The 27139-nt window shown below is 43.2% G+C and overlaps 1 protein-coding gene across 1 annotated transcript in view; it reads left to right on the top strand.

The window, feature by feature from the left end:
* The first annotated feature begins 7026 nt into the window (after window positions 1-7026).
* spred1 (sprouty related EVH1 domain containing 1) overlaps window positions 7027-27139 on the top strand; it is a 31864-nt gene continuing 11751 nt past the window's right edge. The window contains exons 1-3 of the mRNA XM_054614350.1: window positions 7027-7825; window positions 20157-20439; window positions 24914-25082. Coding sequence (XP_054470325.1) covers window positions 7794-7825; window positions 20157-20439; window positions 24914-25082 — 484 coding nt within the window. The 5' untranslated portion in view covers window positions 7027-7793. The remainder of the gene's footprint in view (window positions 7826-20156; window positions 20440-24913; window positions 25083-27139) is intronic.

The following is a 27139-nucleotide window of genomic DNA, read 5'->3' as shown; positions in this document are numbered from 1 at the left end:
ACTGTACATCTTATCTGTACAAACACACATGTGCCTTCTCGCTCACATGGACACAAGTATGCTTGAATCAAGACAAGCTAGCATTGTTTGTGCAGTGCGGCTGTTATGCTGCCACATTATGTGAAAAGATTTTCTCTTCCTCTTTAATTCTTGTATGATTCAGTCATTTTTAATGCATGGACTTTTCTGTTTGGAGGAGGCAGAGCTATTTAAAGAGCAGGGGTTGAATACACTGTGAATGTACAGCCAGCCTCTTTTTGAAGTTCATACGGTTCTGCGATGCACTGTGAGTCACACATGACAGTGCAGACGGGGGTGGAGTGTGTGTGTGTGTGTGTGTGTGTGTGTGTGTGTGTGTGTGTGTGTGTGTGTGTGTGTGTGTGTGTGTGTGTGTGTGTGTGTGTGTGTGTGTGTGTGTGTGTGTGTGTGTGTGTGTGCATGGTGTGTGCGGCGAGTCCCCATCCGGGTATTTTCTTTCATTTATCAGGGAATTTGCTTCGGTCATTTCTCTCTCGACTTGACAAGAATTAAACAGAAAACGCCAGGTTGTCTCTATGTGAACAAACACAGCACAGACAGGAAGAACGTGACTATAATCACCTCTTCTCAAGGGTGAGGTAGGCAAGTTAGGGGGATAAAAGGGGCCAGGGGACTGGGAGACAACTGCAGGAAATATGGGACGGATGTCTCGATGTGAGAGAGAATGGGATGCTCGTCTAATGCAAAATCAGTTTAATCTGCAGGCTCGGTCAAATGTAAAGGCACAACAACCACAGAACAAAAGCTCCATTCAGTGTTAACGCGCTGCTTCCCTTCCACACTACTTCACCATCAGATAGAGAATAAGGTTGTTGGTTACATGCTATTTGACAGGCACGGGACTCCATGCTTGACAAGCCCTGAATCAGACCATTACTCTTTGGCATTCCTCCCTCACCGTGACGCTTACTTCCCCTATTTCTGCATTCCCCATCGCTATCCTTATCCTTTTTTCTCCTTCCCTTGTCTCTCATCCTTCACCTCCCTCCCTTTCTTCCCCCTTTACATCCCGTTTCATGTCTGCTGGTAGCGCGAGCCAATTCCCGCCCTTCTCCCACTCACCCCCACCCCCCTACTCCCTCAGCCCACTTCTCATCCATTTCCATGTGGCGACTTTTCATCAGTGAAGTGCCTTCCTGGCCCGACTACCCCCACCCCACCTACTCCCTCCGCCACTCACTGAATGGATGCAGCATTAAAGAGAGAGGGGAGAGAGAGGGTTGAAACCGTCCTTCCTGCCTCCTACCAGCGCCACCCCTTTGGCTGTCGCAGAAGTGGTATGTTCCACAGCGAGGACTGCAGAAGTTGAGAGAGCACATTGTTTGTTATCTGGCATTGCAGGGGTCACTTCCTGACTCGTGTGTCCGCTCCCTAAGCCCCGCGTCGATTCCCCCCCCCTCCCCACCTCCCTGTGTGTCCATCCATTGGCCAAGTAGCCTAGGGCTTTTGGACAAACCCTGTTCTTCCCCTTTTGTGTAGGAAAGCTTCAACATCTGAAAACAATCAAATAATCTGGGTACAATGCATCTCTTCATGAAGGGGTGCTGGTGGTTCCCAGATGAGCGGGAGGATTAAGTTGAGGAGGCCATAGGGGAGAGAAAAGAGAGGGATGGGCATGGGGGCTATACACAGCTGAGGAGGGGGGGAACTTATTGTTACTAGATTTTAATAACAAAAATATGTGTATGTGTGTAGGTATTGTTGCATAAAGGATGTTTTGGGAACATGGAAGACATCAAAATACTCATCCAATATGAGGAGTCATGTCTGACTCAGAGGTTTTTTTAGTCATTGATTCCTTGTTATTAGATTCAGAATGGAAACATTGCAGTGAAAACAACACAGGGAAAATGAATCGTTGAAGACTTTCATTTTAATAAATGTCTGTTAAGTCACTATCACCGAAGGAGGTGATTAAGCTTATGTCCCACTGTCAAAGTATTGTCATATTCCTATAGTTGCAGTATTACAAACGGGTTGTCTGTGGCGACATTTCTGACAAAATAAAGCTGTATTTCAGTTTCTCCATTGTATACACAATAAATGGCATTTTAGTATAGAATTTCTGAGGCAGCCCAAGTCTCCAAAACTGCTAAACTCTGTTACATTGTTTTCACCCAATTAGATTTTCTAAATCAACCAGGACTGTAATGTTTATGATCACCACATTTAAGCCTCTATGTTATTTCATTTCATATAAAGCATGTAAATGTCAACAACAAAACATTTCAACATGGTGCAATGAGTCAAACTAACTTTTGACCTATTCTTATTTAAGGTCTATTGCTTACAGGATTAGTTCAATATTTTTTGGAAACAAGCTTATTTGGAAAGTGAGATAAGAGGATTGATACCCTTATCACCTGTATGATAAGAAGCCTGCAGGCGATTAGCTTAGCTTAGCACAAAGACAGGAAACTGGGGGGGGAAAGCTAGCCGGGCTCTGTCCAAAGTCAACTAAATCTGCCATTAGCATCTCTAAAGCTAAACACATTATGTCACATTTGTTTCATCCGTTCAAAATCTAAATTGTAAAAATAACACATGTGGGGGTTTATGTGCCATACTATTGCTTGGCTGTGCTAGCTGTTTCCAGCCTTTGTGCTAAGCTAACATGCTGCTAACATAAGAGTGGGATTAATCTTCTCATCCAACTCTTGGCAAGAAAGCAAACTGTTGCTTTTTAATTACGATTACCAATATCAGCTCATGATAGTATAACAATTCTGTCTAGCGTTTTTTCCTTGCTCTTCTTTGGTATATACATAAATGTACACACACATCCACACCAGCATGCACAGGCCCACTCACGCACACAACTTCTCCCACGTCTCTCTTCTGTTCCTACTCATCCCCATAAGAATGGTAAATAGTCATCTGTAACTTCCCCTCCAACATGTTCATTAATCCCTTCTATCCTGTGAGGCTGGATGATGATTACAGGGAAGCCAACTGAAGCCGCCCAAATAAACACCCCTCAGGCAGCAACAAAGGCCTGTCCACCTCACCCTAAACACAGCTTCCCCAGCTAGATCAGGTTTCAATCAAGCCCACGCACAACATGCAAACAATAGGAAGTAACAGAGTCTTTAGCACCGAGAAATCTAACTATGGCTGAAACCAATTTAGTTTCCCATTTTCGTAGTTGAGACGTTTGCGACTGGTACTAATTTAGTGGCAGACAGGTCCTGAACAATAAGTGTAAAAAAGCCTAGTTTTAAACCTAGCAGAAAATCTAAAGTGGGAGTGATGTGCTTTCTTAACCATATAATGTATGTAAAACAAAAAAACTAAATTTACTGTAAAGTATAGTACTACACTTTTGGTTTCTGTTCATTCTAAACACAGCCCACAGCGTATTTCCCCCTCTAAATCACACTTTAGTTTGGTTTTTGAAAGCCCAAATAGTTCAAATTCTAACCATTTACACAACTTAAACAATCCCAGAGATGTGTTTCTCTCAAGGGCTTTGCAGCCATAATGACCCTCCATCTGAAGCAACATCCTTGTGCATGGTGGTCACAAGGCTATTTTACTCATCTAGTTATCCACATCCATCTCTCTTCTGAGACAATCTTGAAACATAATCTTGAAAAAGGAAAATCCGCTTCATGTATGCTGCTCAAATAACTTCAAAGATTTCTCAACCAGTATAGCAATATAGTAAATGTTTGCATCTTTAGTTCCATGCTGGTCATGTGCGAATACACAGAGACAGAAAGAGACAGAGCACATAGTCAAACATGCCTGAAGGCCCTCACACTTCCTTCCCCTCTAGCCACTACACCTTTTCTACTCACCACCCTACAATTAGCATGCCTAAAAGTTACAGACTTCCGAGGCCAGGCCCACACTAATCATAGGTATGCATTGTTGTGTTCCGCTGCCAGGCCTTTAAAAATCAGCACCTCTTGTTTAAGCCACACCTCTTGGCTTTAGAGCGCCGTGAATCTGCTGTCGTTGTCCGAGGGGTCCCACAGACACAAACTGGAGAGGGAAATTCTACAGGTGTTTGTTTTTAAGAAAGGAAAGAAACGACAAAATGGAAGTCCACACATCAGCAAAAGTTACAATACCACAAACGCTTGGACAAAAGGAGGGAGGTAAAACACACATAAGGCAGAAGATCCTGAGATTATGTTATTTACAAAGAACTGTCATAAGCCCTCTCCGGGCTTGCTCACTACTATGCCCTGAGGACTCTGCAGACTGTATGGCGGCAAATACACAGACTGAATTTCCTTTCCATAATTGCTGTACAAAGAGAGGCCTTCACTTCTCCACTCTTGTGACCAGAGGCTGCCTGTGCTGCTAGCTGGTGATCACATCACCTGTGTTTTGAACTCGTCATCTGATTCGAGTCATCATGGTCCAAGCAATGAATCTCCCCTGCTAGGTTTGTCCCTAATCACTATTTGAGGGGAATTTCATGTTTTGACCTCATGTTTGTCTATGAATTTTCAGTTTGTTAGTTTAAGATAATAGTCACATTCCTGTTTATTATCTGCAAAACATACACTCAAAGTAAGCATTACAGTCTTCTCCGAACCTACACACCTACAGGCCTAAACAGACTAATTAGGGATCATGTCAACATTCGTAGTCACAAGTAAGCTTTAATTTATGCATTTCAAGTTTTAACTAATATGTCAAGACAGAATTCATAGTTTTTAAGTTCAAAAGTGGAATAACAAGTCATATCCCCAAAAAAGCAGAATAGGTTTGTAAAATTTGTGTAAGTACTTAGGTAATGACTGAAAATTAAGAAACGTGACCAAAAACAAATCCCATCAGACTATGTTCTGCAAGTCTTCCTGAAAGTCAAGTAAGGTTCTGTTTGTGCTGGACTCAGATGAATGAGGTTTGTGTTGACCTAACATCCTTTATGCTGCGGTTGCTTGTTGGTAATACAGGAATGTTAGCTTGTTTGCCATCCTAAAGAGAATTGTGATGACCCTGATTGCACTTAGTGAGTGAAGTCAAGGGATGCCTCTGTTAGCTAAACATCCTGTTGCCTTGTTTAAGTACACTACAGTGTGTTCAGTGTGTGAAAAACACAGGAAATGCACACTCCACGTCCACATTTGTGAGTTGAGAAAGAAGGCTGACTTCCTGAACTCTGAATACTCTAAAGGATACAAGCATGCTAGTGGGAAAATTCATGGTCATGGCTTTTTCTGCTCTATTTGAAACAAGGGACACTTTATTTGGACTTGTGAGCTTGTTCATGACAACGGTAACCCAATTCAAAAAGGAAGAAGTGGAGACAAGTGGCCACATTTAGTAAACTGCAGACAGAGAAGGTCTTCTGCAACTTGATTACTCAATGTGAGACTTTTAGGAAATGCAGATTTTTTTTTTCATGTAAATAAGCACACATGGCTTTCATATCAGACAACTTTAGTTTTGGTGAGAAAACACTCCCAAGAGACAATCCACCTTTTGCTCTCAGGCAGCCATCAGGATAGCAGTACACACCTCAGGCAGGAAATCTAATCAAATACCACAGGAAGTGCACAATATGTGTCAGGGCTGCACATGTGGGGGTCCTGTATGCATGGGCTATCTCTATACAAAGACACAGAGGGATGTTTTATATGGCTGCAACATAAGGCTGTGGCACAAGCTGTATGAAAGCCAGAGAAATACAAAGAAACTTCTCACACAACATGCTGTCACTATGACAACCAGGCAGAATCATTTAGCCTGATCTCTTGCCATTCCACACAGCACAGAAATCCAATAGCATTTAAGTCTTACGCAACCAGGCCAACGATTCGCTCTGCAAGGCTTTTAACACATTTGCAAATAAGATTCATAGGTGCATAGGCTACATGGATTTTTTCTGGGTTGCCACTGAGGGTGTTTTATTTTGGAGGGTGCTCCAGATGCCTGGAGAGTTTGGGGTGCAAGGTTGTGCAGCTTTAACTACATGACTACTTGCATCATAACCCCTGTTTGTGCTAAGTAGTGGAGGGTAATCACGTGTCTCATTTCTTATTTACCTTTATAGGATATTGCATTACTAAAACAATACAACACTGTAATTTCAAACTAGCCCTCCAGAATAGGTCAGAACTCCCCACCGACGTCAGGACAGCAGAGTCGCTGCCCATCTTTAGGCGCAGACTGAAAACTCACCTCTTCAAGAAGTACTACCCTGAGCCTTCCTCGTAGCACTTATTGCATTCGTATTAGTTGCTGTACTTATTGAATTCGTATTTGTTTACTGCACTTATCCTATTCGTAGTAGTTTGTAGCACTTATTATATTCGTATTAGTCTGTTGCAATTATTGTTTTCGTAGTAACTTGCCTCTGCACTATACTTTTGCTCTGGTTTATGCTTTAAGATGCTTGTTTAAGAAAGGAGATGCACTTATGACTTCTGGTGACTAGTAGTTCTCTTGAATACCTATGTTGAATACACTTCCTGTAAGTCTCTTTGGATAAAAGCGTCTGCTAAATGACTGTAATGTAATGTAATGTAATGTAATGTAATGTAGGTCACATGTGTGTTATAGAAAATCCATTTTGTGAATTACCTTTTTTTTTTTTTTATCTCTTTGCCATTTGGCTTGTCGTACATGTATTATATATATATTATAATGAATAAAAAAAGAATAAAGGTATAAAATCAAATCAAATGAAGTGAAAAGGACCTAATGTGCAGCAGCAGTCCTTGTGCATTTAAAAATAACAATTTCACAAATGCATATTTTTTAAAAATGGTTGTGTGTGTGTGTGTGGGTGTCTATCATGGTAAAGCTGCTTAATGAAAGAAAAACACCAGAAATTGTTAATGGCCGAGTCTGTGTGTCAGCCCAAGTCCTTCCTCCGGATTACTCCACTCTGCGTGCTATCACACAGACCTTCCCTCTGGTATCAATGCGTGATTGAAGGGAAACTTCTTTTGGGAAGTGCGGGGGACTACTTTAGGTCAACTTTGGGACAGAAACACTCCTAATCCACTTCATCTGCAGCACCGGGACGCAGTGTATCCCCACATGCGTTACTGTCCAACGAAATGTGACAAATAGTATCCAGGCTGAGCGCATTTCACCGCAAGAGTTTTATGTTCTTTTACTACATCGCGGAAGGATCTAATTTTCTCAAGCGAGGGTCGACTCATCCGCCCAGTTTTCCGATGTTTCATTCCCCCCCCGAGTTGAAAATGGAGTTCGATTAAAGCAGATTGTCCAGCAACTTCTCAAAGGAAAACTCAAGTCTGGATGTATTTGCTTTGCTTGGTTGAAAACAGATCATTTGGATGCTTTTGCTGCTGCAGACCAGGCGGACACGTTGACGGATCGACGCTCCTCGGAGCTTTTTCAAGTGTTGTCCTGGAGCTGAAGTTGGCGAATGGATGCTCGACAGAGAGCCACAAATAATAACCTGCAGTCACATCCAGTCTGCTACGATCTGCTCGTCTCTGGAGGATCCTATCTGAGGAGCATGATGATGATGATGGCCCATTTGTTGTGGTCGGATTTTACTTCCAGGGAGGATAAAATGAATCAACGATTGTCATTCCTGCTCGCAATTTAACACAGAAAAGAAAACCCCACCGTGAACGTCTCTGCACTGTTGTTTTCGTTTAGTCCAGGCATGCAGCATCCCTGCACCGAGTCCTTACACCCCGAACAGCAGGCTCTTTCTATATGTGGAGGAAAATGGTGATATTTGTGGTATTTTATCCCGTCGTCGCTGCGTCGTCGATGCTATTGCTTGGATTTGGATCCCCGTGAGGAAAAAAATGAGTGAAGATTCAACAAATCCAAACAATGAGTGAGTACTGGTTATGATAAGTGTCCATAGTCATGTACGGATCTTTAGGTAATAATAACACAGAGGTTTTACTCAATGGACCAGCACACAGTGTTTCATCACCAGCAATAAGACGCACATTATCATCTTTATGTGTTTATGCATTAATACAAAATTATGGATTACATCATTTTTATGAGAAGAATAGTGTGTGACAAGCCTGTAGCTCATAAAAAATCTAATTCTTAATCATTTTATGTTGTATTTGCAGCATCAGTGTATGTGTGTTAATGGCTGCCTACACATTGGAAATCATGTATCCAGGATATGTATGATTGCTTTATATATTGGTAGTTATAAGACTATTTATGAGGGATCAGATGTGTGTGATCTGGTCTAAATATGATTTATTTTCTTGTCGGTACATCATGATCACAAAGATGTGAATGTGACTGTGGTCCGCCATGATTTCGGAACATAATCATTGATTTAAAAAAATAATAATAATAATAAAAATGGGGCAGATCATGTTTTGTTTTGTATTACAGTCGTTGATAAAAAAATAAAAATAAATAAATATATATATATATATATCCTTCGAGTCGATTGCGCCAATGTCAACGTTGAAAGGCTGAAGATGCCATTTTTTTTTCTCAATCACACTCATTTACATATCACAATCTCCATTCATAAAAAAAACAAAAAACGCTTTAAAAAGGCTTCACGTCCACAACGCACGCAGGTGGATCCTAATCTGCACATGTGAGTCTCTCTGTGCACGTTTCCAGTCGCATTGTGTTAATGGGCTGATCCCTTGTGTGCGCTTGTTGACAGTCAGTGAGAAATATCTGCTCCGGGAGGTGCTGCGGTCACATGATCCCTCCATTCATAAAGTACCTGCCTGCCCATTCACAGCACTGTACACTGTTTCGCATTGCAGCCGACGAGCACATTTCCTGCCTTTTACTGTACAAAGCAAAGCAACTGCTTCACTGTTATAGTCTGTTGCACAAATGTTTTATTTAACTGCTCCTTCACTATCTCTGAGGATTGTCTTTGATAATGTTTGTCACAGAGGAAGTCATATGCACACTGCCATTGTTAAATGTTCGAAACACACCCATGTTTTTCCCCCATTCCATGTATCTGTGGCCTAAATCAGATTGATTGATTAAATGCATGGAGGCTTTGTCCTTGAACTACACTTCTGGGTTTTATGTAACATATGTCAATGTGTTCCCTTTTTCCTCATATCGAGCCCTCAAATAGATAACAATTTATTACAGCTCATTATCAGTTCATTACATACTGTTTCAGGAACATTCACCTAAGCCGCGTTTGCGTTTGTTCACGTTTTTAGTTTAAACTATGTCGTAACCTAGCATGTTTGATGCTAGTGGGAAGTGGAGACATATCTGATTTCGAGCAGTCATCTGAAAAATCGTTTTCTCATCGTGCTCACCTCCAGTGTGAGAAATAACACTGAAATGAATCCATTCCATTGCTGGGACTCACTGCATTAACCTCAGGGACTTCTCCTGGCCCCCCAGGCCCCACGTTTGGGATCTACTGCCATAGGCTACGGATCCTCCGTGGTGTTAGCAGGAGACAGTTCGTGCTGGGGTTTGCTCCACACTGCATGATGGCAGCAGCTAAGATGGCGAAGTGATCCAAACATTGTTGCTATGATTCCACCACCTTTCTGGCTGTTGTATGATTCATAGTAGCGGAGTGAACAGAATACAGAGCGATGCCTGAGCCGTTTCATTTTTGCTGAAGAGAATCTCTGCAAGATGCTTCTCTTATAACACACCTATTCACAAAAAACGGATGTTTTGTGTTTATTTTTTCTTACATTGTGACATTCTGCTGTCTTCCATTGATAAGATAAATTTAGCTCTGTGGTGAGTCACTAGCTAAATCCTAAAAAGAAGAAAGAAATATGCCTTTTCTTGAATATACAGAAATTGTATGAATATTTTTTTGATTCTGCACCACTGTACAAACGTAAAAAAAGGAAATGTGTTTGTTCTCCTTGCAGTGTGAACATTTTATTTGAAAATGTCCACAAAATCTAGATAGTCCCGAAGTGCTTTTGTCTGAATGCTGGGTGGTGAGCCGAGCTGGTGTGCACACAGCACACCTCTTTGCTGAGAACATGTTACTTGGCCTTGGTGCAGCTATGTTCACAAGGCTGAAATGACAAGAAGGCACACGAAGCCTCGTCAGATTTTGGTTTTTGCGTTTGCTCTGTGTTGTGTGTGTTTGTGTGATTTAAGGCCAATGTGAATTTTTTAGACAAGGACAATGATCATGCTGGGTGAAGTTGGAGATTCATCAAAGTATGTGCAAGCAGTCTATCTGCTGAATGTCACGCTTATCTTAAATATTTATTAAACCGAGGCAGTGGTCTGATGAGATGCACTGTGCTAATACCTCTATTTATATAGCCATTTTATAACAGGGAATAGCTTGTTTTTTACACATTTATGGTTTCTAAACTAGAGTTTTCTTTACAAAACATGAAATAGGTTACAGACAAATTGTGGCTCCTCTGTCCTCATTAATCCGTGCCATTAAAAAAATCAGAAAAGGGTGATAATTTCAGTTCGTGTGGGCCTACCGACTGCTTTTACTAAAATGAGTGAAACGAAGGATGAGTTGCCTCTATATCCCGCTGAACGTGTAGAGGGCATGGCCTCATTGTTTTAGATTCCTGCAGTTCTGTGGTATTGTCTGTTGCCAGTCAGGTGATTCCTCTCTCTCTCTGTGTCCTCTTCCTATCTGTGTGATTGATTTGACAGCTCAGCGTTTTATCTGCCAATGTGGGTGTCGTGATCTTATCACCTGAGGGCTGTTTTGCACTCCCATTCCTGTTGCAGAGCTTTCCAAACACATTCCTCCTAAACAACCCCCATCACGTCCTGAAACGACAAAAGGGAGACAGCTACTTCAGCTGTTAGGGCTAGTGCTTTATGGCCTGGGTAATTGCCTATATCCTGTGGCCCTTATGTTAAACTAAATAATTTCCTGGACCTCCTTTTTTTTTTTATAGATGGTATTATTTGGGGTTATTGCCAGTTGTTGGATATGACCTCAATGAACACGTAGCTTTACCAGCTGGCCTGGTCTTAACTATAGACATATCTAACCTTTGGCAGAGTCTGCTGAGCTGAACACATCTTTGGTTTTGCTTCTGTATTCTTATGAGGAAGTGTTGCTTGTGACTACGGTGGTTAACAGAGACTATTGAGAGGTGTTATTTGACATATATATTTATATACATAAGAGCACTTGTTAACAGAATTTGACTTCACTGGTTCATAGGCACTAAATTAGATTTAGGTCTAAGATATGTATATTGTAGACATACAAGTGTACTTACATACAATTTCTCTCCGTTTCACCTTATTTGCCTAAGGTGAAAAGTTGAACAATCCTAAAAGTAATATTTTGCATATATAATATTTATGCCCCAGTGCCTGCTTGTTCCACAAGAAGCTGTCGTATTGTTTTGTGTGATTAACGACAATGATCCTCTGTACAACCAGAGGGCTTGGACCGTCTGTAACTGAGACAGGCCAACAAACTGAACAGGCCTTGTATAGCGGTGGACTGTTCCATTCCCATGGCCAGATTTAGGCCCGGATTCTGTGTATTTTAAACCCCGAGCCACTTCCCTCTTATAATTTTCATTTCCTCTTCAAGTATTTAAGGAGTGAGCATAAACTGGCGTGAATGTCAGCAGTGTATTTAGAGCACATTTCAAACAAAATTTCTTAATTTCAAGACAAGAACATGTTGTTGATATATGCTATGTATATTGTCCAGCACTTAAAAACTTCCCTTTGTGTCTCCTTCTCAACATCCTGATAGCAGGGGCTTGTCTTTTATTTCTTTGTCAAGCAGGGCCTCTGATGTTCACCGACCATATCTTAATGCCTCCAAGAAGTGCTTTTAGCACTAAGTGTCTGAATTGTGGATATTGTTTTCAGTCGTGCTGCATGCGGGAGCATGAAGGCTGGGCCTTGTTGTGAGCTCTTTGCTGCAGCTGGGCCGAGATGGTTCTTTTCCTGCGAGGCCACAGACATAAAAGGCCACAGATGTAAATCCTAAACCTTGTGTCTTTGATTGAGTTTCCAAACACTTTGAAAACAGGAAGGGGGTTCTGTGTGTGTGTGTGTGTGTGTGTGTGTGTGTGTGTGTGTGTGTGTGTGTGTGTGTGTGTGTGTGTGTGTGTGTGTGTGTGTGTGTGTGTGTGTGTGTGTGTGTGTGTGTGTGTGTGTGTGTGTGTCCATGCACACACATACAGTTGTGTGTTTATTTCTCTGGGAACATTTGGCATGTGTATGTGTTTCTGGGAGAGATAGGCCTGGGTCCTACAAGAGGGAAATTAAAGCAATCGTGCCTTTATGCTTTCAAGTATTATTGAGACAAGTTTTCAAATAGGATTAAAATTAGAGGCCTGTTAGGACATATCTTTTTGTCTGCTCAGTAACTTTTGATCAGATTTTGTCCTGTCTAGTGGCTATATTTAGAATCCGGAACAGACTGTTATTGCTTTGTGAAAGTGTTTCTTCATTCCTCCAAATCGTCATAGCTTGAATGGAAAGCTGATTGAAACGTGAATCTAATTGATTTTCAGGATAGACTAATAGGTCCGTTTCTGTCCTGATGATAAGAATAATGTTATGTTATTCCCAACAACAGGGCACGCTGTGATGGTTTGCAACTTGTCAGAGCAGTTTCTCTACACATCCATAGGCCATCATCATGGTTTGGTGGTTTATCCTTCCCAAGTTGTGCCTGAGATGTATTGATGGTTTCTCCCACAGCTAGACGGCGGCCTTGTTCCCCTCGGCTTCCCCCCCTCGGTTTCAGAGTAGCTATGACGAGTAGACGCCCGGGTCCCTGGGGACTACTCTAACATCAAAGAAGACCAGAGACGCAGCAGTTGAAATTTGCGGTTCCTCGTTTTTTTCCTTTTTGGTAATGGCATGCGCAAGGTTTTAATTTTCCAAATGCTTGCGGTTCAAATTAAGATCATCTCAATATGTGGCTTTGATTGATGTTTGCGAATAGTTCTTTGGCATTTGATACCCATATGGGGGAGTCTTGTGATTTATGGTGCCACAGTTCAGTGGCACCTAGAACATTGTTGTTGGGGTTGCAGGCCCAATCCAGTAATAGAGGGGTTGGTTAGAAAATCAATGTTAGAAACACTGTCTGACTGAGCAGTTTTGACATTCATTTACTGTTTTAGGTCCATCTTTGGTTTGGGCTACAGGCTCATTTGACCCACTAACTGCCGTCTGTGACGGGTGCTACCAGAAGTGACTATGATCAGTTAATTTGCTGTCATATTAGGTGGTATTTCTGTGAAAGGATGGTGGTAAATTTGAAGTGTAGATTCGCTGTGTGGTGCAGCAGCAGCAGCAGCAGAGTAGGCTTGTTCTGTTTTTTTATTTTTTTCCTGAGTCAGTTGGTAGCTTAGCTGAATGTTCTTGTGAGGGAGATGACTCACCAGCAGCCTGAGGTGTTGAGAGGAGATAGGGCAAATTTCTCTTTCACTTCTCTTTCTATAGCCGACGTATTAGTTTTCACTGCGGCTAATGTAGCAGGCTTGTGATGCTGGCTGCCCGTCAGTGTTTCTGTAGGCATTGTCCCATTATTAGCTCTGTTTTTATTAATGGCCAACCGACAGCCCCTTCAAAAAGCGTCTTGTTCTGGCCTTGTGTCATAATTTGCACTGCATCCGTGTTGGGTCATGTTGGTGTTTGTTTTGAGTGTGTCCGTGCCCTTGAGTTTGCCACTGGTTATTTAGGGGAGTTGAACCGTGGCTAATTGGCCAGCTAGTTTGCACCGTTCAGATTAGATGCACTGCTGGAATCGACGGTCGAGTCCCAGATTGCATGTTATTTATTTCTTCAATGAGGCGTGATCGCAGCGAATGGAAAACTGCACTGCTTTATCCTCTTACAACTTTAGCTCCAAGTTGCCGTTTCTTTGTGGTTGATTTACATTTTGATAAATTCTTGACTGCTTTCAAATGTTTAATATTTTTCTGCTACATTACACCTACACCCTTGGACTAGATTCTTTGGGCAAGTTGATCTACGTCGATGACTTCTTACATTTTAGCTGTTCAGAAAACGTAAAAGTTGCATATTTTCTCTTAAGACAGCAGCTGTTGAAGATAGCGACATATTAAAGTAAGAATAGATAATGAGTCACACCCAGAATAGCTTTTTTCACACCATCTTCCATTCCCCTCTCTACTTTCCTAGTGATTGCTTTCCTTTTGGAGGATAATCTATAGAATCGGATTGGGATAAGTAGCTTGTGTTTATTTTTCCCAATGATATTTTAATGATCCCCCCCCCTCTCTAAAAAGTCCTACAAACCAAAGTGGTCTAGTGGAGCTTGACCGAGCTTGACAGCCTTCCTCCGGTTTTGATACAGGGGAGAGATGGGGAGGAAAAGGGGCGATGGAAAAAAAGAGGTGGAGAGGGGGGGGGTTTCTACCCTTTTCTGATGCTAATGAAAGGAGGAATGGTTTTCCAGCTTTTAGCTTGCAGAGTGTGTCTCCCCTGCAGCATGCTCCGCTGCCTGGACATTGTGGGAGGACAAAACTCCAGGCCCGGGATCCAATAACGTGAAATTTCAGCAGAGAAGCGGCCATTGTGTGGAGAGAGGCAGCCGGGGAGGGGAGTTGGGTAGAAAGGGGAGACGGAGCGGAGGAAAAAGGGAGGGCGACTTGGCGAGCACCCAGGGCTCAGGCCACATCCTTTCTCTCTCTCCTCTCCTCCCGCACTCCTCCTCTTCCTTCTCCTCCTTCCCTTCTTCTCCCCCTCCTATCTTTCTTTTCAATGCCCCCCTCATACCCCTGCTCTCCCCTCCCGTCCCCTCCACCCGCCCCCTCTCTGGGGTGGGAAGCCCAAGGCTGAGACAGGAGCAAAGCATGATGGCATACTGGAGCCCAGTGAGCCATGGGCCTGAGCAGCAGACAAACGGCCACTTTGTCAACTTAGGAAACGTTGTCCCAGGATCCCCCTTCTCCACCACACACTGAAGCAGCCGGCCTCGAGGCCCAGGCCTGGCTGGTCTGCACGTGCTCCCCCATCACGCCTTTTCTTCTCCTCTCTTCTCCCCTCTTCCCTCTTCTCTCCTCTTCCCTTCCCTTCCCTTCTCTTCTCTTCACAAAGTTAATTTCAAGTAGAAGCTGAACTCTAATTGAAGTCATTGTGTGTCTGCTCTTTGCTCTCACTTGAAACGAGGTTTGAAATCGTAAGATACATTTAATTAGAAGTTATACTAATTATAACTTACTGTATATATGTAGATACTTCATATTGTGTAGATGCCAATGCCATAAAAACCTATGCACATCCTATTTGTAAATAGAAAAGGCCATATTCAAATGCGTACTGGAGTCACCTTGGTCTACACCCTGTTCCCATCCACAGTCACCTCCTCCTCCTCCTCCTCCTCCTCCTCCTCCTCCTCCTCCTCCTCCTCTCCCTCTCCCAACAGTCATCCGTTACACTCTCACCCCTCCCTCTGTTTTTCTCTCCTGCTTTTGGTCGGAAATGAAGTCAGTCATCCAGCAGAATAACTTGGAATAATTTGGAATGGGGGCTCCTTTCTCTCTATCTCCCCCCCCTCTCTCTCCCCCTGGCCAGCTGATCTGCTTCCGCTCTCAATTGTGTGTCCAGTCGACTGTGTGCTCCCAGCGAGGGGCGTGGAGGCCAGCCTTTGTCTCCACCATCCCACTCTGAACTGTGTGTGTGTGTGTGTGTGTGTGTGTGTGTGTGTGTGTGTGTGTGTGTGTGTGTGTGTGTGTGTGTGTGTGTGTGTGTGTGTGTGTGTGTGTGTGTGTGTGAGAGAGAGGGAGTGATGCAGCAGGTTGCACTCAAATATCTTTTTGGACCACTTACTGCTTTAACCTGAAGAAGGGAAAGATATTTCGATTAGGGAGAAAAAGAGTAACCTTTTTATTCCCCTGCTTTAAATATTTAGTTAAATAGATCTAGTACTAGTACTAAGTATTTGTTGGTTGTTGGTTGGGGTGAGCCACTGTAACGATCTGATTTTAATCATTGACCATTTCACCATACAAAAAATTAGTTTTAGCTTTATCTCATATTACTAGATTGAGTGTGCTTTAAGTCGGACTCAAAAATGCACGTATACACTGTCTGACTTCCTCTCTGGGCCCGGCCCCCCTCCCTGTGAGTGTCATGGTTGCTGGCATGTGTGTGATGGTAGGTCTGAAGGGTCAGACCCTGGTCATTGTGCCCTGGTCATGGCTGAGCGACACCACCGCCTGCCTTCTGTTCACCCCAGGGACCCCTGCCTGACTGACAGCCCCTCCTGCACCCATCACCCGCATCCTTTATTGGGGGCCGTAGAGGGGTGTAACAGCAGCAGTATTTCCCTCTTTTACTGCCTGTTATACGGCTCAAAAATGCTTTTTTTTCCCTTCTGCTGTGGCAGGGGTTCTCATGTAAGGTTAAGCACTACTTCTGCCGTGCTGTTATGAGGTGTAACCAGAATGGGTGTTGCTGGGAGGTTGCAAGGGGGAAGTAAGTGGTGGTTGTGTTTTTCTGTCAGTCTCCCACGACCAGTAACTTCTTAAGCTTCAGGGCAGCACGTGAGAGAGAAAACAGACAATTGCGATATGAGTACATTTAGGTCGATAAGAGATTCATAATGTTGGTAATTCGATAAATTCTGTATCTGTTATTGTCCAGCCCCACTATCCGCTATTTGCTCATGTTGAATTGGCAGAATTGGTTTTTTTCTTGGAATAAAAAAAAAAAAACCTTATTTTTCAGTTCACTTATTGAGTGCCAGAAAATCACCATACGATATTTGAAAACGTCCTTGGATTTATGAAGATTTGAAATAACAAGGAAAGGACTTGCAGTGTTGTCCACTTCTGTTTATTCCGTGACTGAGGAAGTTTGCTAAGAATGTAGACGGACTGGCAAGGCATCAACTTTGAACAAGCAACAGTGTGCAAAGCTCTACGTATTGTAGTAGCGTTGAAGGTTTTGAGAGCCGTTCAGTCCGACCGAAGGATTGTTTGGATATATGGATTTGTGGGAAGCTCAAAACGAGAAAAATTGATCACAGATATAAAAAGTATAACATGATGTATTGCCAACTGCTTGCAATTAGCCAGATCAATTACTTCAAACTTGTCTTTCTCTTACAACAGATGCTTGCCAAATCGCCTTCCTTGGAAGTAGTAGTAGTAGTAGCAGAAGTAGCAGCATTATGAAAAACTTTCGAAAACTATCATTAATTACAGATTTCTCCTTCCACCTCCTACCTTTTTAAAGTACCAGCAAGACAGCTAAGCTTTGGTTGCTAACCAATCAAATAACATTCTCCTAGACCAATATTCCAGAAGAAACTAACTAAAAATGTACTAGGCATGTTGGACTACGGGTATGGAATCTTCAGCAGTTGGGGATTAACAAGTCTCATCATATTGGATAGATTGTCATTTTCTTAATAGAAGCCATTTAATATGATAAACATCGTCTAAAACTTTAATTTACATGAAATAACTGGGTTGTTTTTGGCCATGTGGGGCAAACAGAAACAAGTTGTTAACATGACATGGACATATTATCACCTTTTAATTTGATACGACGAAGTTGTCAGCAAACGGTTCCTTATTTAGACAATAAGCAACTGTTTGTTCATTTGGAGTCTTGTTTCTGATGAATGCAAGTCCAATATACGCTCTCTTTTAGCTCTAGTTTTGGTCTCCACCAACTCCTGATGAAAATATCTGGCTCTTCAGTTGCCAAATGTTTACCAGTGACCTTTTTCACATGTCATGTCATACACTATGATTATTAATTAAAGCGGTTTTAAAGACTCAGTTACATTGGTTTAAGCTAGTTGCTGGGGAGAGGGGATGCTTGGATATGTGGCATTGGTGATTTCACATTGTTGTTAGAAATAAATGTTTTTTCTTATATATATATATCGATGAAATTGCTGACTTACATTCCCTCCTCATTTTAGTCCAGTGTTTGTGTCTGTGTGTCTGTACACACCAGAATTGGCCAGAAAGAAGTGTGTGGATTTTCTGTTTTGTCAGTTATGAGATTCTTGTATTTATCATTCTCATCAGTCCTTTGACGAACTTTGGTCAACTATTACCAGGTGCCAGGATATCAAAGCTTCTTGCAAAAAGGAAAAAACAGCTTCAGATTTAATGCTCACTGGCTTTTGGATTAATTACTAACCAATAACCCCAGTGCTGAGGTTTGCCAAGGGTGTGGAAGGCAGGAGGGCAAAGGTTAGCATTATGGAGCAGGCCAGGATTCAGAGAGGAGAGGCAGTGAGGGGGAGAACGCAGCCGTTCTTCTTCCAGAGCAGGAACTACTAGTTAACTATGATGTCAGTTAGTGATAGTTCTCTCTCTTAATCACTGCTTCATTATTTGGCCACCGTCAGAGAAGAAATTCTTAGGAAAAGCTTCAGACCCTGTGACGTCAGCTTTATTGGTCAACCTGGACGTCGGCCAGAGGGCAATGTGTCACAGGAAGACATCCGGCACTCACATTCTTCCCTCTCCTCACCCGTTTCTGCGAGCTCTCAGATAACCCCCCCTGTCTTTAATATGTTACCAGGAGTTTCAGCAAAACGCTGCCCTCAGCACACCCTGACCTTTGTTATTTCCGGTGGCCCAATGTAGTCCGTGTTATCTAATCAGGGAAACATCTGACTCTAAGTGAAGGGACAGAGAGGCAGAGGAGGTGGGGAAGGAGAGAAACGTGTCATGAGGGACATATAGATGTAGAATTAGATGTATAATGAATAGTCTGTATTCAAGTGTGGCGTGATACAATCTACTGATAAGCTGGGATCAATATAGTAATACATTCAGTTGTGATATTTTGGTAACAGTAACGCAGTTCAGTCTTTTTTATAGTTTATGGCTATATGACATTTGAATGATGATGCGTTTATGTTCCTGTATGTTTGAAAAAAACGGAAACTTGTGCGTTTTTGTACATATCGCCACGTGTAAGCTGTGTATAAAACTCTGAAACTTAAAGCCTTTCAAAAAACTGTGAATAACCTCCCATATAGATATTTTAGATATTATAGATATTTTTATTTTTATTTTCGTGTCATGCACAAAAACATGCCCAACCCTCATGGGTTTACAAGACACCAGCAGTACAGCTGCAGTGGATCCACATCTCATCAGGTCACATTTGATTACAAAATGACATGTTGCTTCACCGCTCCATCTGAAACAAAACATTCTGCCTTCTCTCCCAGGCCTGGCAAATAGAATCTGCTACAAAGAAGGTTCCTTTCCTAAAACACAACTCAAGTTTTTCATAATCATCCAGCCAAAAGAAATCAACATAAATTACAACAGATATTTCATTCCTGCTTTGTAAAAAAAAACACATTTTCTTTTTTTAGAAAATCAGTTACATAGATCATGTTATTATGAATAACTGTCTAATACGCCGTGATTCACAGTCCTTGTAGGTGACATGAGAAAGATGAGTGAGACAAGTCACAGCAGTATTATCGTAAATACGAGAATAAATAAGTTGATGTGAGCTGAAGCCCTGTGTCATGTGTTGTCTAGTGGGAAACCACCTGCTTTAGGGGGAAAGGTTGGAAATCAGCAGCAGACAGAGCCTGAACTTGGCCATATGGTCAGTCACCCTCCGGCCGGGGTTAAACATACACTGTGGCTTCAGACTTTAGAAATCTATGCCAGTAGTCATATGTTATATCACGCATCAAAACCCAAAATATACAATGAATCCTTGACGTTGCTCCTTCACATTCTATTTTTAGTTACGTTGCAGTTTTTAGGCTAGCTTGTTGCTAGTAACTGCTTCTGACACCACCCAGGTTTCCCTGTAGTTTTATTTGTTTTATTCAGTAAAGAGTAGTTGCAGTGTGATGTGGCATGTGGTGAACTCCGTAAACACTCAAATTGTTAGACAAATCTGATGTAGACATATTAGACTTATCTCCTCGCTTCAACTTCATTGTATGTCTTTAAAGTGTGTTTCTCTCTACACATTCACCAACCATTTTATGTAGTCTGCATGCACTGTACTAAGACTTGTATTGTGCTGCGGTTCAACTGAATTATGCCGGCTGATATTTGATTTATTTGGTATTTCATGTCTACTATTGATGATGTTTTTGTAATCCAAGTTATATAAAAAGGTCACCAAAAAAGAACTTCAAGGACAAGACCCTGAAAAATTAGAAATGATGATTACTACTGATTACATTCACTAAACGCATTTTTTTCCTCCCTTCCTCTCCTTCCTCTCCTTCTCCACAGTGACAGTTATGCGCGTGTGAGAGCAGTGGTCATGACTCGGGATGACTCTGGGTGGCTTCCCCTGGGGGGCGGAGGCCTTAGCTGTGTCACCGTCTATAAGGTCAGCCGGGCGGAGGACAGCGGTAGCACCCACAGCGGAGGCAGCGGAGGAAGCAGCAGCAACCTCAGCCCCTGTAGCTCCAGTCCCAGTCCCAGTCCCAGTCCCAGTCCCAGCCCCAGCCCCAGCCCCAGCCCCACCGCTGTGGAATTTCACATCAAGGGCGAGAGGCTCAAAGACAAATTGGTAAGGGAACCTCCAGCTCACAATGTGAAAATGTATTATTTTTGCTGCTCCGAATAAATTCACATTAATACCATACATATTAAGTAGCTAGTTGATGTGTTTACATTCTCCCACATTTAGTCATTTCCTCTCTTTAAAGCACATTCAGGTGCACAAACCAGAGATGGTGCATTCACTTTGATGAGATCACCCTAAGGCCCCCCTTTCCCTGACTCCCCTCTCTCTCTGTCTCACTCAAACACACACACACACACACACACACACACACACACACACACACACACACACTCACACACAGGAAGTGGTTGTTTGGCTTTCCTCCATGGCGCAGGTATCTGAAAATAGGAGCGAACTGCGTGATGCTGTGATGCATGATGATATCATCAGGGAGAAGGGCAGATTACTCAGGAGCAGAGAATGTGGGATGAGGGATGTGGGAAACGCACAAAGAGTTTGGAATAGACCTACATGATGGAATAGGGGCTGGAAATTCACAGCAAGTCCGGTTTTCCATGAGAACACAAGTATTTGCCTACCTTTTTATGAGCATTTCCCTTTTTGTGGATGTGTCATGTAAAGACTGTATGTGTAAGTAAATTAAGCCAGGAAAATGTGCTTCTGGTTATTAGACCAGTAAAAAGGAAATCCCAAACATCTACGTGATTGAAGCTCTTTATAGTTGATAGGTTTTTATCTTTAACATGACACACTGACTAGGTTTTAAAACTGTCAAAAATATAGCCATTTCAAAATGTTTGGATAGAGACGAATAAAGAATAAAGAATTAAAAAAGCTTGTTTTTTGTAGTATAACTGCAATTAAGAATTAATTTAATTTCCTAGTCAAAAAATGATGAATTTTCTAGAGCCCAATGTTACATAAACATGCTGTGTGGGTTTGTCGACCAACAGTTGAAAACCCAACAATATTCACTTAATTTTCATATAAAGCAGTGGAGCTCACTCATTACTAATGTCTAATTACTAACACGTTAACTAGTTTGAGTTTCTTTTACATATATTTGGCACCATATACAACATGTACACACACAAACGGGTAACCTGCAGAGTGCATGGTCATTCTGTTTCCTCACAAAGTAACGATAAGTCTCCAAAAGTTGTAAGTTGTGCTTTTAATCCTCTTGGCTTTTGCTGTAGTTGCTGTAAAGCTCATGATCTTCTTGTCACAGACTCATTCTGTGTTGCAGATCTAAAACAGATCCAGTAGATGCTCTGGGATAATCCCGGTCTGTGGTAATGAGAGTGTAAATCTGTCTGTGAGAGATGTCAGATGTCAGGAGACCGATGAGGCCACCGTGATGGTCTGAAGTCTGGTGGCTCCTGACAAGCCGACATGAGAGGCTTTGATACAGCAGGGTGTCCAAGTCACCTTTTTATCTTCTTTGACTGAACACATTTTATGTGTGTTTTGTGTTTACGGCGTGTTTGTGTTTTGTGCGTTGCTATCCAAGAGTCGGTGTGTGTGCGTGTGTGTGCGTGTGTGTGTGTGTGGCACAGGAAAGGGTGTGACGGGAATGCTGTTGTTCAGACGGGGGTATAGACATGGCTCAGAGACCCCGGCAACTGTTCTGGGATGTGGTAAAAACACCCCTATCACCCCCAGCCACCACAACAAACACCCAGCCATATGTAGGTCTGTCGAGATGCCACCCAGTGCCATCGTGTTGCCGTCAACCACAGAGCTACCGACATGTGAGGGCATCAGAGGAAGAAAGGCAGAGTGATGAGTCTATAGACACAACAGCAACAGAGAAAACCACACAAGAATACGTTAGCCATTGTCAGAAAAAATGCAGGGCAATATCAGCGTTTGTTACCAGAGTATTGTCTAAAACAGTGATGTCAGTGTTATGATTTCAGAGGTAAATGAAAGACCATAATTATGTTGTATGGGTGATGTAGAAAACAGGAAAAAAGAGAGAGGGAAGAGCCTCTGAATGTTTGTTAGCTTGTTTGGCTTGATTTGTTATGTCTAAAACGCAGAAAAAGAAAAAAAATGCTGTTCCATGTTTTTGAGATAATTCCAGTGTTTTTAATTCAGCCAGAAATGGACTAGAATAGAAAAAGCACAATGAAATATCACATCCCCGATAGGAACTTGAGCTGGATAGAGAGGAACAGATCAGAGACGCAGTTATTTTGAAATCACACAAAAGGCACGATTCTGGCTGGTGGAAATGAGGTGACTGGGGCTGCATAAGATATGAGAGGAATCAGGGAGCGAGATGTGTGTGCGTGTAGTCAAAGAGCAGGAAACAGAGGTGGAGACGGATAGACAGGAGACGGAAGAGGGTTGAGGGGATCTGTCTATAAGCGCAGTGATGCGGCACCGAGTGTACTGGTGATGACTCAGCTGGCTCTCCATATAGCTACCAATCACTCTCCTTCTAGCCCCCTCCCTCTCTATCTCACCTCCCTCTCTCTCTCTGTCTCTCCCCTTCACTCTGATTCTCTGACTCTCTTAAAAACTACAGATCTAATTGGTTGATGATTACTTACCATACTGGCTCTTGGACTATGATGAATCTCTGGCTAAGCTCTCGCCTCCTTTACTGTCGTTCACATTCTGTGACCCCCCCCCCCCTGATTGATACAGATGTGAATGTGGAGTCTTTGTGGCGAGGGCCAACTTGATACAGTTGTTTGTTTCTCCTGTTAACCTTGTCATTTGATTGCTTGACTTTGATCTTTGCTAGAAAAAGATGCTTTATTAGCTGAATGTCTTGTTGGGTGGACACTTTTTTTTTTATTCCGAGACCATTAGGATTAAAAAATATCCTTTTATGTCAAGCATTGTCATTGAGATGCCTTGAATTGATAATTACATTCTGTCGGCAGAGGCTGTGTTCATAGATTGTAGCCTGATTTCTCCCCACTTGGTTTCTTGTCTGCATGTAAACGTAGTCTCTCTCCACTCTCACGCCATCTCCTCACTACTCTCTGCACGTCTCACCTCTGTCTGTCTCCGTCTCCGTCCCTCTCCTCTCCTCTAACGTCTCCAGCCTCTTGTTCCGTTTCTGTCCGTGCGGCGGCTCCTCCTCCTCCTCCTCCTCCTCCTCCTCCTCCTCCTCCTCCTCTCTTTTCTCCGAGCACAGCGTGGAATGCGGTGTTAAGTATCGTCCTTCCATGCGACTGTGATACTTCCTCCTCTGTCGGCCTCGCCGTGCGCTCACCTTACCTGCTCCGGCTCCGTTCAGTCTCGCCTCCACAATCAGCCCCAGAGGCCCCTCACCCCCACCCTCCCACCCCATCCTCCTCACATCCATCCCTCTCCTCTTTCCTCCCCTCATCCACCAGCTCTGGATAAACAAACAGGCTTAACCTTTGCCCCTGCTTTTCATGGGGAGGCATGTATGCATAATATGCAACAGTGACATGAAAACAGACGTTGGCAGACACATCTTCCACGCGCAGAAAAAAGACTTTTCCGTACACTTGCGACCAAATAAATGAGAATAAAACGCGTCTATCGCTCAGACATTCAGAATGAAATGTAGACTTGTGTGCACCCTCTCTGACACACATATCAAATATCGCCAACCTCTCATACAGCTGCCACGTATCAACCTCTTAAAAGCGTGCATGTTGACTGTCCAGACTGACGGGGGAACGGTGCCATCTGCTTTGCACCAGACCAGTATCGGTTTGTGACCGCTATTCTCTGACGAGGCACTTGCACTGCAAAAAGATGCACAGTGTAGCACTTATTGGGTCATTGAGCTTTTCATCACACCAGCTCCTGTGCTCACGCATTCTCTCACGCAGCTCACCATGCGCGCACGCTCACACATTCACACCCCATTAAGCCACCTCTCGTGCACGTAGGTAAAAAACCTCAAAGACAGTAATGGTCGTCTCTCATTTCATTTAATCTGCCTAGAGGAAGGCCGGGAGGCGGCCCAGTAGCCCTGATTAATAATAGGCTTTGGAAACATAGTCTCTCTTTGCCACACACTTGGGCTGCTTGGCTCTAAAACATACTCGACCCCCCCCTTCCTGCGCCACCACCACTGCTCCCCAACTTTATCATCATCTGTAATGAAAACCCCACCATTTAGAATGTGTTTTACAAATTATCCAAAGAAGTATGTGAAATTATTGGGTTTAGGGGGATTTTTTTTCTTTTCATTTTCTATTTTAGAGTCTCTGGAATTATGTGTGGTTCCAGATTCAGGCTGCTACTGTCAATCTCTCTCTCTCTATGCCCTTACTATTACTCCCACATGTTCCTGTGGTATTACTGAATGTGGCACATTAAAACAACTTGAGGTGAGGGGTAAAATGAAGGACTTACACGTGTGTACCCCTGTGAGTTTCATCATTAAACATTTTAAATGATGCAGCTGCCAGTCAGCATTCTAAATTAGCTTGACCAGATATAAATGCTATGCATCGACGGCTAATATGCATCGTTTCACTCTTTAAACTCTGTGTTTTTGTGTGTGTGTTGACAGGTGGTGCTGGAGTGCATCCTGCAGAAAGGCCTAATATACAACAAGGTCAACCCCATCTTCCACCACTGGAGGATCAACGACAAGAAGTTCGGACTGACTTTCCAGAGCCCTGCTGACGCACGTGCCTTTGACCGGGGCGTACGTCGGGCCATAGAGGACATCAACCAAGGTGTGTGTGTGTGTTAGCGGGTCATTAATGGTGCATGCATGTGTTTTTGGAGCTCAAGAACAAAACCAGGTTTGTTTGGAAATGACGTGTGTTGGCAGCAATCCAGTACATGTTAAAGGATACAGGCGTACGCACATGGACATGGTTTGCATTCTGTTAGCGGGCGTCAACAGCCTGTAGTCTCGCCTGTTTGTCAATGGCTTGTAATGGCTGACCTAGCATCTGTTCTAGGAGAGATGCATACCGTTGATTAGCATTGATGACTCCCCCCCCTCACTGTTACCTGCTCACTCACCCAAGCATGACCCCTCCTGCGTTATCTCGTGCCAGCTGCCCAGATAAACTCTCCACTTCCTGTTGAGACTTGCACGGCAACACAGTGGGTGATATGGGACAGGGGAGGGAGTGTCGGTAAGAAAGAGGGAGGGCAGGAGTTTGGGACGCAGAAGAATGGGTGGCAACCTGAGATAAGGGCCGAGCTTCAGTCAGAAGAAACTCGACCTGGTTGGGCTTTTGTGTTGCTCAAGTGTGAGGACTGACTAGTCTAGTGTAAAAAAGGTAGAGTTTGGTCTGTCTGTGTTCAGTGTGGCATTGATACAATATTTATTTTAAAGTTAAACTAGATGGTGCACTCGGCAGGAGCTGAGTTTAGTGAGTTTTGACTTTAGTTAGCAGCTTTGGGTCCTGATAAGCAATATTTTCAGTACAGTGCCAGAGGTTGCAAAGTCATCCAATTAGCAGGAGAAACGCCAGCTCAGCAATCTGCCACCCAGCCCCATGTTACACAAGAAGCTGGCTAGCTTGCTGGTTGGTGCTGGGGAGCTATAATCTCCTTTACTCTCTAGACCTGGGAACCCTGGGGAGCATAGAGGAGGTGCAGCAGAACATATCGTAAAAGGGCTTATCATCAGTAGGCATCAGTCGCCTCTTGCCCACAAGCATTTATCTGAGATTTGTACTTCCTGGGCACAAGTCCACACATAGTCGAGGTAGAAGGTAAGCATCCGCAAAAACTGTTGGGCTTTGCAAATAGCTCTGCCTGGGAATTTCAATTGGAGATGATCAATCTGAAGAGTCATGGCTCGCTATAAACATATAATACAACGCTATAAAAAATAAGAGGAGAGACAATGTCATACCGGAGGTCAGGGTGCTTGGTTGCTTTACTGAACAGAATATATAAGTATATTGACAGAAAGTTATTTTGAAGGTCAAGTAATAATTTTTAAAGCAAAAATTCCCAGATTTGATTAATTCCAGCTTCCCAGCCTCTCCAGCAATATGTCGCTATTTTATATAATTGAGAAAATAATCCATATGAAATTAGGAGTTGAACCATTGTTCACGTAACGTTACATAACATCATGCATGCGCTGGGAAGAAAGTTGAACATCACTGATAGCTGGTCAGTGTGATCACACACATTCCCTCCGCCTCACCCAGAGGCTGTACAGCGCCTGTCTGCTAGTAAATGCTTCAACTCTTTCCTGTGAATGTCAGCTACAGCAGGTGACGGTGAGTTTTGTCTCCCCTGTTCTCTCTCTCTCTCTCTCTCTCTCTCTCTCTCTCTCTCTCCCTGCTGTCCTCTCCTCCCTCCGCTCTCCTTTCTCTTCTGGCATCTTCTGTATTCTGCTGTTGTGTAATGCCTCTCTTCAGCTCAGGCAGGCAGGTTCTTCTGTATTCCTGTTGCATCGTTCTGCTGCTGGACGGCTGCGTGAATGTGTGTGTGTGTGTGTGTGTGTGTGTGTGTGTCGGGGGAGAGAGAGAAAGAATATGTTTTGCCTGTGTGTATGTGTGCTCACGTGTGTGTATCAGTCTTGCAGTCCTCTGTTGCCATGGCAACGTCGGGCACATGGCTCAGGCAGCTTCGCGGCCCAGCACTGCCAGAGTCGTGCTGCAGGAAGCCTTTTTTTTTTCCTCTGAAGTGGAGAAATGCATACAGACACGTACACACAAACACCTTTCTTCATGTGATTCAGAGATGGGCAGACGGACTGATGGACAGACCGGGTCTGACACAAACCCAGTGAATCCTTCTGGCGTCTGTACAGCTGTAT

The sequence above is a fragment of the Anoplopoma fimbria genome, chromosome 15 (genome assembly GCF_027596085.1).
Source record: "Anoplopoma fimbria isolate UVic2021 breed Golden Eagle Sablefish chromosome 15, Afim_UVic_2022, whole genome shotgun sequence".
NCBI classification, from domain to species: domain Eukaryota; kingdom Metazoa; phylum Chordata; class Actinopteri; order Perciformes; family Anoplopomatidae; genus Anoplopoma; species Anoplopoma fimbria.
Note: the sequence above shows the minus strand (reverse complement) of the source record. Positions and strands in the feature narration are given on the sequence as shown.